The following is a 19,168-nucleotide window of genomic DNA, read 5'->3' on the forward strand; positions in this document are numbered from 1 at the left end:
CAATACTCTCTTAAATTCCAATTCATTATTATCGCTTTTTTATTCTCAAGGAATTTACCCAGTGTTGAGTCGTTGCATTAGCCGGCTCTATTTCAACCTCGTCCAACGAGTTTTCTCGGTGACCCAGTGGCGCGAATAGAACACATGCGTCGTCCAATGGGCGAGTTTTCTGTGAAGTTGTCCTTTCGAAATGTATCTGGCTTGTCACCCCCGTTACTGTCTCATACTGAGGCATTTTGTGGTGCCGGTGGTAATGTCTGACTCCTCATAGTCACATGACGATAATTGACAGCGAATTGGGAAGGAGGCAACGAGTACCTCTTGCAATTACTTATTTTACAATTTTTAATTATAGATTCATAAAACATGTGCGTACAAGCAGAGCTAATTCCCGCAAAATATCACTGGCAATAATTAAAATTCCCTCCACACCCCGAATTGGGAACAATAAATAATCTACCGCATTCAAATACTCATCGCCAAGTGTAATTGCCCCAAGGCATTGTCTCCACCGCAACCTTCCCTCCCAAACTCGACACATTTATTTATCCATCCCGTTACTTGCGTTTTTTTTTTCATGTTACTTCAACTTGCCAGAGATATTCAACAAATTCCTGCGGGTCCTCGACCCCCCTCGTCCTCCAATCCTCTTCCCCTACCCCAGCTTCTGTGACCCTGCCTCCGCCCTACTCCCGCCCTCACCACTACATGTTCCCCCCTGCCGCCGCGGCCGCATTCCTTCTCATGAACGGCGAAGTCGGGGATCTCGCATAAGGGAGCCCCCCCAACTCTGCCTCCTTCGGCTCGCCAACACAACCAAAGGCGTCTCGGTTACTTCAGCCGTTTTCTTTTCGCCTTCTCGTACCACGCGCTCGTTTATATGTAATTCTCTTGACCCCCTCCGCACCCCCTCCCGACCCCTTTAACGTTAGCGTAAACTCGTGTGCGAGTGGCAACATCATCCAACGTTCGTTTGAGAGAATTAAATGATACCGCATTGATTTTTTGAATTGCTAATAAATTAATCGTGCTCTGATGAAAAATCCATCTCAATGATTTTTCTTTTTGACTCTTCGAAAATTCCGTGTAGACATATTCTGTCATCCACTGTTTTTAAAATGCTTCAATGGCTCTCTTGGTAGTGAACATTCTGGGAAATCATTTAGCATATATAATATGTTCATCACTACTCCAAGTGAATAATTCAATTTATTCGTCGTATGAATTTTATCCATATCTCGTAAAATAATTTCAACTTCTCTCCCCTCAAATACTTGTTTTTTTTTTCTTTTTTATTCTGGCTGTAACTTCTCTTTTGGCACAAGTGAAAAGGAGTGGTTTGTTTAAACTCATCCACACGTACGGGTTTCGGTAATGGTGTTATAGCGGTGGATCCAGTCCGAGGCTGGTGCTTCGCCCTAAAAGGCAATACAGTGAGAACGACCAGTTCACGATTTCTTCTCATTTATATTTTTTTTTTTCTTCATTCTTGTTTCATTTATCCTCTCGACTCGCCTTCCACTTGCGAGATCAACCGAGACGTACAGTGGACGGTGGAAAATAAAAGGAGAGCCAGGGGGATACTCTACTCTCGACGCGTGCGATCGTTGCGCTGGTAACAACATGAGGGGGACAACGTGAATGGACGCCGAGTGGGCGGTCAGCACCGTTGACTTTCACGTCTTTGGTTATGGCGAATCCGCTGAATTTTGTCGCTGAATTTTCTCTCTGATTGTTGATGGGGATGGGGGAAACGGGATAAGACGGTTTCACTTTGGAAGGAATTGGATTTTTTTCTTTTTGCCAGTAGGTTTAGTACATCTGGCAAATTGCGAGATACTTGCGGAAAGATATTGTATTCTATTCGCAAGAAGTGATTATTTTATTTTAGATTATACAGATAATTCCATGAAATTTCTAATGTGAAAAACCAAAAATAATTCTATATTTTTGAAAAAAGTGCTGCTTTTTCCAATCTATCTGGAATTTTAATGAAAACGAGTGATAAAAACTTCCAATTATTTATCTGTTTTCAACTCCATTGAACGATCGGTTTTTAATGAACTTTTCATAATCAATTTCAATGAAAAGTCCCATTTATTGATTAATAGGTTGAAAAAACATGTTATCAATGTTGAAGAAAGATGTTATAATTCAATTGCTAGTAGACAGGATCTGCATTACACTAGAGATAAGACACGATCAGCCGCGAAAACAGCTAAAGTAAGTGTCGAAAATAAAAAAAGAAACACAAGTATGTAATCGAGATCGTTTCAGCGTGGATTCCAGCCACGTAGAACAACGGCCTCCTTGAACCTCATCGGTTGAAATTAATATTAACAAGCTGGAGGGAATTTCTTTTTCCCCTTGATTCGCGATACGATAAATTTAGCCATTCCGTCACGGAAATTTTCGCTGACAATTTCGCATAAATCCACTCATATCAAATGACAAAGAAACTAACTCCATAAATTCCGAGGATTTTAATTAGATAATGACTCATTGATTGCTCATTAGAGTCGAGTGTAGACGAGTTGTTGTCCGTTATGCAGACGAAAAATCTGGGGTAAACTCTAGCATGTGAGCAACAACCTATGTTGTATTTCATCTTGTAACTTCTAATGTCAATTTAATTAAATTTTTGCGATTTGGTACTTTACGAAATTCAGCGACATTTTGCACTGTCTAATGAATGCCTCGAGATGCAACTACAAATGTTGAAAAGCAATTCCAATCGGAAAATACATTTAAACAGGCTTAAATAGACAATTAAAGCATTACATTTATGCAACTACCTGCTCTGTGGAATCGTGTTAATTCATTTCGATTCGTATCAGTGCGTCGAGTATACACGCCCACCTCCACATTGCCGCTTGAATTATCAGTTGTCCATTGGTCACAGATTATATCCCCCCGTGAATTAAATTTCTCACTCGACAGCCGGACTATTTCAAAGACCACTCATTACGCATGTCCACATAGTCCCGTATCCGCAACTATCATCGAGTGCTTTATGGTGACGATAACGTCACTGTCTTACGCCAGGGGAACGACACAAATACCAACTCTCCTTGGATTGTTGCATGTCGTTTCTATTATGCATGCGTGCAAAAACATCATTTTCTCGTTAACATTTTTCTCCCCCCACTTTTCTCCCTCGACACTTTTTTTGTTGAAAAAAAAATAAAATAAAAAGAGTAGTGAGCAGTTTGATGTATAGTCCTGCGAATTCTGCGTATTCGAACACGTACGCACTGTCTGACTATAGCCAACGGGCGTGACTCTTGACGATGAGAAATATAATCGACTCGGCAGTTTGAATCGACTCGAACGTAGTTGGAGGAAAATTAAAATTACATTAGGATGATTGTTTGAAAATTGTTGAAAGATTTTAATGATTATTGCAGACGGGGTTAATCGTTGATTAAAGAGGTCTCCTCACGATGCGAATAAAATTTTTATATTTTTCAGAATTTCTTTTAATTCACTTTTCTCACGTGAGGGAAAATTTTAATTGGTAATTTCCCAATCGGTTCAGTGATAATTATAATCGTTCCAATCGCAAACGCCACGATAAGGTCATCTATCATCCCACTCCGATTATTTTTCATGTTTTATTGAGTTTCTTCAACTGACAGGGAGCCGATTATTTCGTACGATTTCATTCGACAAATCTCCCGGGTACCGTTATATCATATAGAGATTCTGGTTAACGATCATTCGGGTATAATAAACAGCTTGGAAACCTGTCTGAAGTTGTGCGTAAACATTCATCCATGGAGATAAGAAAGAAATGTCTTTTCATCTGTAAAAAGTGTGAGAGAAAGGGAGCGGGGAAAATAAAAAGTCTAGGGGGCCTTCGGAGGTAGTACGACGACTCAACGACCTTTTCTCCTTTTTTTCTTCCCTGACCAGCGGAAATTGAAGATGGATTCTTACAGATAGTGGAGGTGACACCCGTAGAGCCACACGGTTTTTAAATTCTCCGAGGCAGACAATCTGTTCTGCATTTAGACGCGGATTGTAACTGAATAATTCGGTATAATTTTGGATATTGTAGATGTTTCACGTCCGGATGAAAAAAAAATAACTCGACGGATTTAGAAGCGCTGAGGAGCCATTTGTCATACAAAAAAATAGTTTTGTTTTTTTTTCTCAGCCCAACGCGGTGCTCTCAGGGGCATTAGTCAACATATGGGGCCCTGTGAGAAGATTATTCAAGGGTCGGAATGAAAATCAATGTCGTCGTCTCGCTTGACTTGATGTTTTTCTGAGTAGTTGGAAATACGATGAAATCGGGAGATAAAATATTTAGGGACGCCCACGGCACTCCTCGCTCCACAAGTTTTTCAAAATTCAGGGATTCAATTCAGAAGCAATAGTCTCATAAAATTGCACCTCTGAATAATCGAAGGATAATCGGCGCTGATTCCCGGAATCTCTGAATAATTCCCGCCATCAAAGAATTTCGAGTCGTCCTCTAAAGACGGAGAGAAACAAGGGAGTATCTCCCCACCACGTGTTCCAAAGGGCGCTGAGGGAGGCCAGGGAAGGAGATGGAGAGCCTAAAAAGGGAGAACGATGCCTTGGGTTTCTACACTGTGGATAGGACGACGGCGCACTGCTGGCGGGTCAGCACACGGTCAACGGCCTCGAAGGGCCCTTCTTGTCGCTTTTTTTTTCCTCTCCTCCACTCTCCATTTATTTTTATTTTCATTACTCGAGGGCCTCCACCGTACATTCCCAGCATTTTTTTTTTATTCTCCTTGAAATGTTTTTTTTATTTACATTTTCATTTTCGTTACGTAACGGTTATACAAAAAATGAATAGAATCACAAGTTGTTGAGTCTGGGGAAACAGTAGCCTTTCCTCATTTGATGAGAATTACAAAAAAATTCACTAAATACAAATGAAAAATTTAAGTCAACTTTCATAAAAAAATAAAATTAACCGGTGACGGGTGAGCGTTGGCATTTCCTCATTCATCAGTAAACGCTGTGGGATGCATGGAGAACAGACGTTAATTTCCATGAAAATAGCTGAAATATCGTCGCTAAATACCGATGAAAAAAAAAATTCCATTTTCACCTTTCTCCTGTCGAAAAAGTATGTCGATTTTTCTCAGTGGAATATCGTCAGAATAATTTGAGAGAAGAGGAGAACAGAACATTGAGAAAAATGTTTTTCAAGAAACCATGAAAGCCAGTCAGGAAGAAGGCGAGGTTTAAATGCTTGTCGTGAGGATAATATGCCCACAGATATTTTAGTTTGGCTGAGCACAACGGTATTGATGCTTTCTCAGTGTACACTGAAAACCGAACGGTTAGGAAAGTGTGCCTACACTGTAATTGCCTCCAAGGTATCACTACCTCATGTTCTACCCCTCTGCACTCTCGCATTTCCGTGTATTTATGTGTTTTTGATTTTCCTGGGTTTCACCACTGAATGCCTGCCCCCATGTATTATTCCATCTATTACCGTTTGTATTCAATAAATATCGATAGAGATGAATGTTGTCCAGTTGAAAAAAATTGGCGAAAATGGTAATAATTGCCTCCTCCCCCAGACAACTTCGGTCCAGAATATAGCCGAGTTGGGGATACACCGGACCCGGTTCCTTCGATTCCCCTTGATAAATAAAACCCGTCTGGTTGATCGCCATGATGTTCTTTCTCAACATTAAATTTCTCACTTTCAATTCGCTCCCTCGGAAGATTCTACTGCTACAATTTGGGTGATAATTTTTAAAAACTCTTGAGTGACACTGACATCAAACAGTACCGCTCAGTAAATGATATGTTTGTGGGGCAAACAGTGGCAGTACTTACACTATGTCCATATTCCGATAACACTGGACATTATCCGGTAAATAGTACTTGTGAGTCAATATTTTTATGTTTGCGGATTGCGATAGAGAGAGGGGGGGGGGCTGCGTGGAATTATCGATATCTCGGAAGTGAACGGTACGTTTTGGTGAACTGAGGGCTCATTTCGAAACTTATAAAAATTCCAGGGAAGTGGCAAGAAACGGGAAATTGACTCAGCCATTCCCGAGTTATTGGCCATCAGAGGCCAGTACATTTTGTGAAAAATTATTCTGCCTATGGTATAATGAGGCAGAATAAATAGGAAAATTATTCGTCAACCCGTAGACTGACGTAATCACTTAATAGCCCCCTGCGTGGACCACCATTGCCCCAACTGCTCCCCATATATCATCCCTTCATTTAGTTCGTATCTTTGATGATAAAAAAAAATATCTCAATGACCATTAAAGTACCAGCATAAAATTCCCTCGGATCGAACTTCAATTAAACTTTATGCCTCGGATACTTCAGAATTCCCCTCATAAACGTGTATGGATTTTTCATGCCTCGCGTTTTCCCCGTGGGAAAATAACATTTCTCGCTCCCCCTCGCCCCTGCGTACTCCTGACTTTTTTTTTTATCGCTGTGTTGAACAGGTAGAATTATTTTTTTTCTCCTGGCGTTCGATGAGCATGAGATATGGTCGTTCTCCCCCTCACGTTTTGACCACTCGACTTCACGGAAGAGTCCCGCATTGGCTCATGTGTATTGTGTGGATTATACCTAGGGGAGAAATGAATGGAACCTGTTGGAAGGGGACGAGACACCTGAGCGACTCGAAATCAGGGCTTTGAATGCTCAACCTGTTGACTTCAACCTGTAATTCCTTGTTTTTTTTTTTCGTAATGGTATTTAACGGATGTTTGTTAAATTCCGGGGCCATTTCAATTCTTAATAAATTGTGACACATCAGCTTTAATTAATTTCTCTCCAGATTTAAATTTTTTAATTAAAAAAAAAATTAATCATTATTTCTTGGGTATCGGTTGAGAATTTTCAAGAAAAGTTGATCACTTCGTGTCTGGTTGCGAATGAATTTACATAAAATACAGTAAATAGCGTTATTAGTTGAGAGTTATGAATTTCGAATTGAGTCGCAGTAAGCGTCGAATTATAAATACAGGGACTGAGTCAGAGAGTAGAAATAAGCAATGTTGCTTAAGCATATCTTTTCCTTCATCGTCTTTTGAAAATCACAGAAATGAATTTTCGTGTTTGTTGTGCCTCGGGCTACATTTCTCCTGAGCTAAACTGCCAAGTTAATTCCACTTGGATTTAATGCACCCTCGACTCGCCAAGTTGTCCTCAAAAATTTCAAAAATAGTATTCCATCTGAGTATTATTTGGTCAATTACAAAATCTGCTTAACAAAACACTTTAACTGAATTTTACCAAACACTGGAATTAATTTCAAATTTTGGAACTTTTCATTTTTATTTATTTATTCATTAGACCGTCGTGGCGTCTGTTTATTACCCAAAATGATGAGGAAATAAATTCCAGGTGTCACGATGATAAATCAAAAATAATTCTCAGGTGCATTCAGAGGATGGAATATCATCCTTCGCCTGCCCAATTAACCTCTCCACATTTTAGTGAAATTTAATTTTTAATCACTGTTTTAAAAACCACATGAATTTTTTTTTTCGTCGTGCTTCACCTCTCCCTTCCCTTCTCTTTCTTGTGGGTTAAATGGCCAAATTAATTCCACTTGAATTTAATGCATTTAAAACGTAATATTAGTCCCAACTATTACTTGTTCAATTAAAAAGTCTATTATCTCCAGCTCATTGAGTTTAATCTCTTCTGTTATTATTTCCTCATTATTTGGGATTTTTGGTTACTTATCCACTAGGTCATCGCGGCGCGTTTTTATTTTTTCAAAGTGATGGGGAAATAAATTTGAGATGTCACGGTGATAAATCTAACATTATTCTCAGGTGTATTTGGAGAATGGAATATGATCCTCCACTGTCCAATTAACCTCTCCACTGTACATTAGATGATGTAATTTTTACAAGCGACTCCACCTCCGTGACAAAATAAGAGACCCTCGAGGTCTCCAACATCTGTGCGCTCATCTCCAAAACACCCACGTATATTTTTTCCCCGAGTGTTTTCTTTTTTTTTTCAAATCTGATCGATTATGCAGCTGTGAACTTCCGGTCTCTTCAACTGTATGATACTTCATGCTATTTGCGTACGGGTGCATCGACACGGCTAAAATTTTCGAATTGGTATCGTAGGAAATTACGTACAAACTGCTGATTTGTGAGTTTGTTTTTTTTTTTAATTCTCTTTTAGACTGAGTTAATGAAACTGAAATAGTAGAGTCAGCGGAGGTCGAAGAGGCGCAGCTCGCGTGGAATTCGAACCGTTTCCTGCTCTCTAGAAATTTCTCAACAGTAATTCAAATCCCGTATAACCTTCCGATTGGATCTAATATCCGTGAACGATAAGTTTATGGGGAGAGAGATGAGAACAGGATGAGTTTCAGCCGAGGAAAATTCATTGAGTTTTATATCCAAGTATGACTGGCAGAAAAATGGAGAAATGTTATTCATATCTCCAGCGGGGTTATCTCTATGAAATAATTTATATGAATGAATAATAACAAAACATTATTGAGATTCATTGGGAGCTTTTGATTGAAAAAAAATTGACTCATTCTGACAGCTGTCAGCTCAGGTTGACTTTTGAGCTTTTGATGAAGACTGGTTCGTAGTTTTTTTATTGAGTTTAGAATTTTGAATTTATTTTACAGATAAGTTTATCTGTAAAAACACATTCAGAGATTTATTTCAAAGTATGAATGGAAGAGATATTGAATAATATCTAAATCATGTCTTCTTTGTCTTGATTTTTGATTGATGAAATAATTTGAGTAAAGTCTAGTTAAAGCTGTCATTCAGATGAATAAAAAATATATAATAAATATTGATAAGGGACTGTAAATTTGCATGGATGATTTAATGTTTAATGAAAATTAATGACAAAGTTTAGCAAGAATAATGAGTAATAAAAGTCAAGAGCTCATCAATGTTTCTTTAACCTCGAGGAATTATAAATCATAGTTTCATAAAAAGTTCTATTTCACCTTTTCGACCGCTGATAAATACATCACTTGTCCGAGATACTAACTATTTTACTTCGCAGCAAAACAATGAAGTTGATACACTCACAGTTATACCCGTGCTTATTTTGATGTGTTGACAATGTGGAGGGGGTGAACTTAGATTGTCTCTAGGCCATCACGGCCTAGTAGTGTGTCACGGTGCACCGCTCGCGATTACGAAACCCGATGATCTCATAGTAATCACAGTAGTATGACACTTCCATCATTCGGTTTTATTTTCATTATAGAGTTCAAAAGTTTGAAATTTTTATTTTTCTCCAGTGACCAATCAACACATCCCATTAATCATTCTCCAGCATCAGCGAAAACCAAAGCAATTTCATAATTATCGAAACATAATCCTAATTTGGTCATTCGATTCGTGGAAAAATGTCGGCTTTTTGAAATAATTCCTTAAGCGACAGGAGTTGAGACAGTTGACTGATGGTGAATAGAAACGCACACTTGTCGACCACATGAAATTACCCAATGTACGAGACAATTATTTCTCAATACATCTCGCTGGTAATTCCCCGAATTCTTCAGCCACATCTCACTACTACAAATGTATCAAAAACTCCTCTCACTTCGCATCCAGATTGATTCATCCGGTGGTATGTCACAACTCGAATTGCACTAAATATTTTGACAATGTCAGGTTTGCGGTAACACTCGGTCAAGCGAGTAATGAGACAGCGAATATGGGAATTTAATTTTAGATGAATTATTGGAGGATTATTATTGGCGCGACAGCTGGAGTGGGAAGAGTTCTTCGGGTTTTTTAGACCAGACAGACTGAAATATACTGTTGTATTTTTGGAATTCCAGAGCTTCAATCTTCATGAGCCCATTTCTGAGAGCACAATTCTGAATTATTTTTCAAGACGATTCCATTTAGCTTTTTTTTTTCTCACTTATTTTTGTCGTATTTTTTGTTATTTAAAATTCTCCACAAGACTTGTCTTATACTGAAGTTATAGAGCGATTTTTAGACTTTAATTTTGGATAAATAATTTTAACAGTTGAAAGACAAACTTAAAAATCACAGAGTGAAATTATTATAGTGAAAAAAAAATGACAAATCTTCTCAGACTTTCAAAAAATAAATGGCCCCGTTTTATTATTCAATCGAGTCCTTCAAGTATATTTTAAGACTTATTATGAAAAGCGAATCATAACAAAATTCAAAGGTACACAATTAGAGAATAACTAATGTACCTCAAAGCCGAATATCCAACGTTTTGATGATGCTAGTGGCTTCTGGCAGTTGTACAGGCGTCTGTCACAATCAAACCCATGTAATATATTCCCCCCGTATTTTTTAATACACGTGTGCGGGTGGTGCGAAGAGTGCGCTCATTTTTCAGCCAAATAAAAGAAGAGCAGAGAGCCAAGAGCATTGGACACCGAGTCAGCTGATGTGAGGCCAGCCGAGGGCGGCGAGGGGACAGTAACCGGGATGTGCTTCCTCTCGCTCTCTATCCCCCGAGCCAAGACGCTCTGGCTCTCGCTAAAAGCGGCTATGATGTCCTCTACTCTCCACTCATACACCACCTCGGTGCTCCATATTTTTGTTTTCCTCTCGTGACCGCCGTGACTCCCCAATTGCCGGCCATTGACGATTTAATATCGTTTCTTTTGATTTTATTCCGTTTGCAAATGTCCCAGTCGTGACTCATTAACAAAAAAATTGTTGTTTCATGTGCGCTCTCGACGCTCATTGCACTTTCATTGGGTTTTTTTCAATTTTAGATAATGTTTTGGTTGGATCGGGAACTCGACGTCTTCGTGTACTTGGGCTTTCATTGGGGAATCCATGAAGCATGAGCGGGACTTTAAATTGTTGTGCAGATCGATATCTAATCCGTCCTCCCGTTTTTAGATGATATTGGAAGATAATATGAGTTTTAGATATTTTATAGTGGTTAAAATGGGTGGAACGTGACTCATTAATAAAATAAAATGATGAAGAAAATAAAATTAATGTGGGTGATTTGATTTATCCGCAAACAAGGGATGATTGAATAATTAATTCTTGTAATTTCAATTTATCGATTGATGTATATTTATTTATTTCATACAATTTAGTTGAGATCGAATATTCAAGTTTTCTCGTGAGCCTCCAATTTCATTGGTAAATTCTCGAGTCACGGAGCCTTCAACTTCGCAAGTCATTATATACCTGAATTATCCCGGGATATTCCACACTTCCTCGTTCCCAGTCACGCATCTTCCCATAATCCATTGAAGTTGATTTTTTGACGTTGAAAAAATTGAAAAAAATTGAAAACCCCCGGATATTTGATTAAAATTCTCGCGATGCGAGACATCTCGACATTCACATCCACAATATTTCAATCACTCGGTTATGACGACGGTAATGGAGACATTAATGGCACAGGTGCAGTTCATTCTTGGCTATATATATAGTTTTTTTTTTCTCGTCTCGTTATCCTCTCGTGAAACTGTATTTTCCTTCGGCAACTGGGGGTCTCCTAGCGCGTTGTTTGCGCGCCCAACGGGACGAAGAGGTCAGGCACGCGAGAAAGTGGGGCACAGTGGGAACGTTAACCTTTGCGCGTTGTTGTCAGCTTTGTGTGTAACCGCGTATGTAAGATACCAATTTGGCCACGAAGATGCTGAACCACTCGCAATCGCAATGACAATTTCATTCGAAAAAGAAATTTTACTTTTAAAAATTCTATTAAATTGTTCCTCGTTAATTTCAGTAAATAAATTTCAATGACATTAATTTTTTTCTCGGTAAAAATAAAAAATGAATAAAAGAGTCTCCAGTCGACGATAGATAAATAATTTTACGGTGCTTACTGTAATGGCCTCTTATGACATGATTTTGATGAATAAAAAACCGGCCGATCGAGACGAGAAGTGATCGTTCAAGTCATAATCCGGTTTATCAACATTTTTTTTTCCACCTTTTCCGGTTTAATTTAATCTCGAATAGGATCTGTACGTAGCCGTGACATCAGGTTTGTCACGAATCGACATTGTCACCCTTCATTTATGTCCGAGCAATAATTACACCTCGAGCAAAAATTAATGATAAATCGATTGATTAATCATCGGGAATGGATGGATTAATGAATTTTCCTCTGATCATTCGTTTTACCCATTCTCCCCTAGATATCTTGATTGTGCTGAAGACACCGTCATCGCGTGAATTATGTCACACCCCGGGATTCAGTGGCTTCGCTGGTAATTAACCTTAATCCACCGCGTCATTATCCCCGAATTGTTTTTCCTTCCTTTCGTTGTAATGAGTGATGCAGCTTCCCGGGTCATTAGCAGAGAGAAAAAAAATTTAACGCGATCGTGATGCCGGTATGCTCATCGAGGTCGATTAAACCCGATTGCAATCAGATCCCTCGAGTCAATGAAAAAGTCAATGTTTTTTTGAACTCTCTGTCAAAGTCTTTTTCCCCGGGTATTTTATTCTCATCAATATCTCACATATGATTTTCAAACAAAAAGAAATACAATAAAAAGTGCAAAATGTCTTGAAAAATTCTAGAAGTTTTCCATGTCTCTGGAGATTTTTTTTTTCTTCAATTTCATGAATGACTCGATTGGTTTCGCACCACTGGCGCATTTAACCCCTTGATGTACCGAGATTTTTCAACAAAGACGGTAGGAAATGAGGCTGAAGGTGGAATGAGCCACGCCTAGTCGTTAGATTTGCAAGGCCCCTCTCGTGCGCAAGTCCTGAGAAACAAGTGAAACATAAAAAGAGGGAGGGTTTGTATCGCAAGAAACATACGCCCCCGACGTTTAATGACGACGAGACGTCAACGCGACTGCGTATTATAGTGGAAATTTTTCATAGCCCTCTTACTCTTCATTCTCCTCCTCCCCCCTTCCCCTTGTCCGTAAAAAAAAAAATGCTAATGCATGCCTCGTGGATGCTTCCACTTCCCTGAAACAGTGATTCTTTTGTCGAGCTGATTAATCATCCACTCTTACTTTTTTTTCGGATTATGGTATGGGAAATAGTTTGTACTCATGAGGTGGAGGTACCGAGTAGTATATACGGACGTCGTAACAAGTTAAAATTACAATTCTCTGAAGCAAGTGGAGAAATGGAAAAGTCAATGAGTCAATTTCACTTTTGGATTACTTTAAGAATATTTTCCAAGCCACTCATATATAATGTATATATATCACAATGAGGAAATTAATGTTGTAGAAAATTAGTTTTTCCAGAACAAAACATATTTCATAATGGAAAAAATAACCTTGGGATTAATTAATCACTCAATGAGAAGGCATTAATCAGGATTAAAGTTGAATGATGTTCGACTGAATAGAAACACAATTTCCATTTATCCATATTTCCTTCATAAAAAATTATGAAGGTCAACATTTTACTGAGTGAAGTATAATCAGACGGCGCCCGATGTCTCGATTGGTAGTGGGTGACAGTAATCGTTCGTAGGCCATTGATTGGTGGAGGGGGGTTAGCATATTATCCGACGCGTGCAGGCCATTTCAGACCCAATCATTACGACCTAACGATATTTTTACGAGTCGTCTAATGACTTGTGTTCCACTAAAATCATTCAAAAGCCCCCGAATAACAATTACTCCTGAAAAATGAAGATTCTATCGGTATTTCGACTTCCATAGAATGATTATCTGCACGATGGGGATGCACGTAACACTGCCTGCATCCCCATAAAAATTACATGAAATCCACTACTGTGTCAAGGACACGCATTTACGCATACATTGGTAATACCTTGAAGCGTGACGCGAATGTGCTCTGTTCACCGATAAAATCCACAGGAAAGTGGATTTCCATCTTTTTATTTCAATTCAAGTGCATTTGTTGTGGTAATTTACAACTCAATGAGTGGGGCTTAATGACTTTGAGGATAATACGATAGAGCACTCGTTACGAGTAATGGAACGTCCCTTGATCTGTGACTGTCAATTACTAAGAAAAAAAAAAAAAAGTCGAGGAGATATTGATAATTATTAATAATAATAATTTTTATTTTTTTCGTTTAATAATTTCAGAAATAGCTAAAGTACGAGCCAGTCTATTCCAAATAAGTGGTGTGAAAAAAGAGCCCCTGACGTTACCGGAGGCAGAAGGTGATGTCGTCACACTAACGGAAAAGGTCTACGTGCCTGTAAAAGAACACCCTGATGTGAGTATAAAACGACTGTCCAGAATGTTAAATATTCTTTTTAGAGGAAGATACCAGGGAAAAAAATGTCACTTGGTTGCAGCAAGTCAATAATAAAAAACACATTGATACTCGAGATAAAGACGTGGTAATTGAGAAAGAAGCGTAGGTGATGTTGGGGACTTGTCGTCCGCCCACTGGCGTCAGTAATCGCGCCCGATAATAATCCCAACTCGATACGCCTCGACAATCATTGAGGCAAACCGTGGGCCTTTTTCAATGTAGGGACTATATTTTTGAATTAATTCGATTTCTACGCACCTTGAAATTGAATTTTTTCGCTGGCTCTTCTTCGTGACGATACTAGAGATGTTTTTACGATAAATAAATAACAGTTGTTTACTCATCTTGAATGATAATTGACAGAGGTTTTCGCGGAGTTTATTGAAATCGGAATTTGTTTGGAGATATCCTTTTATTCTCATTGGGTCGGGCTTCCAAAATATTTCCTTCGTCCCTGAACTTCCTTCGCCGACTTGCTCGACTAGGTTCAGTCATTCCAACGAAACATGTGTGAATCATCAGGTGTTTGTGGTAATATCCACCAATCTCAGTCTCAAAGTTTCACGGAAAGCTTGAACATTAATCGAGTGACCACATACGTGGAATAAAGAACTTAATCATCCCCGGACGGTGAGAAAATTGAGGGTTCCAGAGTGAAACATCATATAATTAATAAATAGTTTTTGAAATATTAATTTCTTGAGCTGTAATTCAATGTAGCTTAACATCAAGAGGATATCATTATAATTTTTTAAAGTTATGATTCATTTTATTCTAATAATAGTCCCTGAACTGAGCTCCGAAAAACCGAAAAGAAAATTTTTTTAGTTGATAAAAAAACACCTCCCTGGAAGAGAAATCTGCACCTTTAATTTTGCACTATTAACAATTCTTCATTGAAACGAAAAAAATTCTAAAATATTTGGTTTCAAGTTTATCGGGGTTTTGAGGATAGCCAAGGTGATGTTTCCGTCGGGTGTGCAGAGAGTCTGGTGCTCTTCGCACATGTGTTGTATGGTTTGACGATAAAAGGGGGATGAGAGAGAGACCTCTGGGTTGCATGAGAAAATGTGTACAAGCCAAGGCGTTTATTTTCGTCAATGTACGAGAATAGAAATCCAAGAGAAGTTGCCTACTGGTATACGCACTCCACCATCAAGCCCAGTCGACTTTGCTCACATGATTTCCTCTCACTCTAGTTATAATAACGCTGTGCCGGAGGCTGTACTCAGCATTTTCGACTGCTTTTTCACCGGAGATCTATTCTTCGTTCCATACGGCTTTAGCGTTTATTCACAATTGGCCAACCAGGATGTTAGTGTTTTGAGAGCGACACTGGATGCTTGGCTATTATGACCAGTTACCTAAAATGATTTTTAACCACTGCAATTATTGCCAACGACCCCATTTACGAGCATTGGAACACATAACAGGGGTGTTATTGTTGTCTCAAGATAAAGTGGGAATATTGGCCAATGCATAAATAGGCGGCACAAATTGTTGAAATAAATTTTCGTGTAAATAAGAGGAAATTTTAAGACATCTTGATTGTGGAATAAAGAAAGAAAATTTTACTTGACATGAGATGATTTTTTCCAAAATTATAGAAATAATTTTATCCTTTGTCTTTGTAAAAAAAAAGTATAATCCACAAGTTAAATTCTTCCATTCAATTATTCAGGATGACTCTAGCTGGTGCCAATTAAAAATGACCCACAACATCATTAATTCTCCCTCATCATCCCACGCGAGCTACCATTATCATTTCACGACAATCACAATCGCATAATTCATAAGGGGCGAGATTATTACGTCACCTAGGATAGTAAAATTGAGGAAATCGAGATATTATGATCGATGAGTAGAGCAAACGTGCCCCACCGAAGGTTGTAGTCACGCTCCAGATTTGATATTGATACGCCGAGAACTATCCACCTCGACATGGCTCGTCAAAACCAAATGTCTCAAGTTTTAAATGTATACGGGGGCTGAGGTTGGTGGGAGGGTATTCCACATGAGAACCACAAACTCTCGGTCCATTAAATCCCCTGGGTTAATGCTCCAACGGCGGCGCACCCTGCTCTTATTGTTCGTAAATAGTTTTTCCATCGGCTTCCATGTTTATATTTTTCTTCTCAGCTTCATTCTCGCGCCGATGGGAAAAAAAAAAGTAGGACTGCCTGTGATTTTTTTTCCATCACAGAAATAAAATAATGAATTCGGGGATAATCCATAAAATCAGAAATGAGGAGAAAAACAGCAGAATAAATTCTGAAAGGCCTGAATTTTATTTTCGTAGTGCGAAACGATTCTATAAAAAGATACCCACTGGATTCCACATGATCGGGTTTCTCGTAAAAATAATAAAAGGAATGAGAGAAAATATTCGCCTTTCCTCTCCCTCTCTCACTCTCTACGGCAGTAATTTTCATCCAATTTTCAGACATCGAGTTCTTAAATAAAGAACTCATGAAAAATAATATATTTTTCGTTGAAAATATCTGCAGAGTGGATTATTTTTAAATATCAGGCGTGGAGATGACTCTCGGTGTGGTTTCTGTTATTCCCAGGTACTTTTAAATTCACAAATTTTATGGATTGTAAAACGTCTCGTACTGCAGCTTTAATTTGCCATGAAAACAACATGTTAAAGGATATTTCGGAATACATGAGTGAGGGAGGGTAAATGTAGAGTCGTTACCTCCACCCACGTGGTGACATTCCGCTGAATTATTTCCTGTCGTTTTGAATTCTATTATTCACTGGTTATTTACGATTCGAAATGTCGTTACGGGATACCAGTAATGTCAGAATGTGCAATATCACTCTTTCGCGAGGGCTTTTATTCTTCCATTGGAGAAAAAAAATTGAACGGAAATGGGAATGATAATTATCAGCTCTAAGCTGATAATTATCACAACGATTTCTCGGAATATCTTGTGAAGTGTTCACCGCTGGTTATTGTTACAAAATCTATATTTAAAATCCCCCCCTAGGAGTTGAGCAGATAGGCTGCAGGCAGTCTGAAAAGTCTCCGGACTGTTCGTGTACACAAGCACCGATTGCCACTCGGTGGAATCGCCACTTAACATCGAGATCACAACATTTACCAGTGGATCCGGTGGAACTAGTTCAGGAATTTCAATTTATTTTTTTCTTTTTTTTTTCTCCTACACGAAGAACATTCAAATTCAGGGAAGTAACTCGGAGCTTCTCCTTCACTGATTTTCTCATGTACTACTGGGACATTAAAAAAACGGTTAGGGGGTACGTGAATGTTACTTGCTTGGTCGGTCTCTACTAATTGCGGGGTAATTGCGATGGGGTTGCATACACGAGTTTGCACCGGATATAAGGTCTGCGAGTATTATATGACCGATGGAGGCTTCTTAAGCACCAAATTCCTAGAGGGAAAAATTATAAGCTATAGTCTTTGCTTTTTGCATCAGACTGAGTGTTTTTTAATCATTCAAAATTGCATTTTCATACAAATAATTTATTTTTCACCTCAACTTTTGCCGAAAAACAATTTTTACAAGCATTTCCAAGGTTAATGTTCGAGTCAATTAACCATTCGATCATTCCCAGATCACTTGGTATTCATGAAAAAAATTCACAATTACCACATTATCTATTTTACAACGGTTTGTTTGACTGGAATGTACCAGCGATCGCATATCCCATGAAAACCAATTACCCAAGCATCTCCATAACTCTACAATGAGGAGAAAAATTCTTCCAACTAATAAAGATAAATAAGCCCAGTGTAAAGTATTTGACCATGTGGTAAGACACATTTGATTTATTTTGTAAATGGCTTATGTCGATTTCTCTGAGGAGTTGGCGGCACCTATTATAATGACGGGGCGCTCCTTGTTTCAAAGCCGCGGCCCCTCACCAGTAGTAAGTGCCCTGGTCTTACTTCACATCCTGAATCGGCACGCAGTTACGTATCTTCCTACGCACCGGCCCGTGTCCATAGACAAATACATCTCCATCCCTTCCGTTTCCCTCCCTCTTGGCTCGAAACTGTGTGGGAAACTGACGTATTTGTCGCCGCAAAGGCTCACATTAAATATTATTGCAATCACCAACAATACATTAGCATTAGTTAATAGGAAAAAATCCATTGGAGATTTCCTTTTAGGTGACTATCGTAAAGAGCTGAATGGTAAACTTAAGTGGTCATTGTGAATGGATTTTAGGAGTCTTTTAAGGCTTCAGTGATGCTTCATGGATTCTGTCTCATGTGCGAAAGGATTTTTTTCGCAATTTTTAGGATCTATTGGTTGAGAAAAATTGCCATTTGATATTTTCTATTGCTATTAAAATTTTTTTTCTTAAAATTATCGATAGCCCCTTTAATCGAGAATCTTTGAGTACTTGATTTATGCTCCATGTTTTCATTCTAATCTGCGAGAGATAAGCAACAATGTGGAGATCAGGGACTGATTGGTGGGTTACGATAATATTTATCTTCGTTAGAGACCACCTCCCGAGGATTAGATTGGATATAAATCTCAGACCGATGCCAATAAAATCCTCAGACTCAAGAAAAGTATTGAAATTTTTTTTTACTCCAGCCGGAGTACTGGGAAAGTCTTGAATTTTACTTACTGGCATATATAATATATTTTATTACTGATCATTGACTGATATTTGACAAAAATTAATTGTTTCAGTTCAATTTCGTTGGAAGGATTCTGGGTCCACGTGGAATGACGGCCAAGCAACTAGAACAAGAGACAGGTTGCAAAATAATGGTGCGAGGCAAGGGGTCGATGAGGGACAAGAAGAAGGTAAATGACAGATTTATATGTTATCTCTCAACCGTGAGATCGCTCATAACATTCAAGCCTAGGCCTGCAATGCCATTTACACAAAATTTAAAAAATCATTCCAAACCTTTGGTGCGTTTGAATCTCGTGATTTTATGTCCATATTCGGCTTGAAAATCGAGGTGAACACTTGG

At 38.6% G+C, this 19,168-nt stretch overlaps 1 protein-coding gene across 5 annotated transcripts in view; it reads left to right on the top strand.

The window, feature by feature from the left end:
* The window catches only part of How (held out wings), a 34,228-nt gene that overhangs the window by 2,955 nt on the left and 12,105 nt on the right, over window positions 1-19,168 (top strand). For all 5 annotated transcript variants that reach the window (XM_064119664.1, XM_064119666.1, XM_064119665.1 and 2 more), the window contains exons 2-3: window positions 14,021-14,154; window positions 18,879-18,995. In XM_064119664.1, the coding sequence (XP_063975734.1) occupies window positions 14,021-14,154; window positions 18,879-18,995 (251 nt within the window). The remainder of the gene's footprint in view (window positions 1-14,020; window positions 14,155-18,878; window positions 18,996-19,168) is intronic.

The sequence above is a fragment of the Diachasmimorpha longicaudata genome, chromosome 4, assembly GCF_034640455.1.
Source record: "Diachasmimorpha longicaudata isolate KC_UGA_2023 chromosome 4, iyDiaLong2, whole genome shotgun sequence".
NCBI classification, from domain to species: Eukaryota; Metazoa; Arthropoda; class Insecta; order Hymenoptera; family Braconidae; genus Diachasmimorpha; species Diachasmimorpha longicaudata.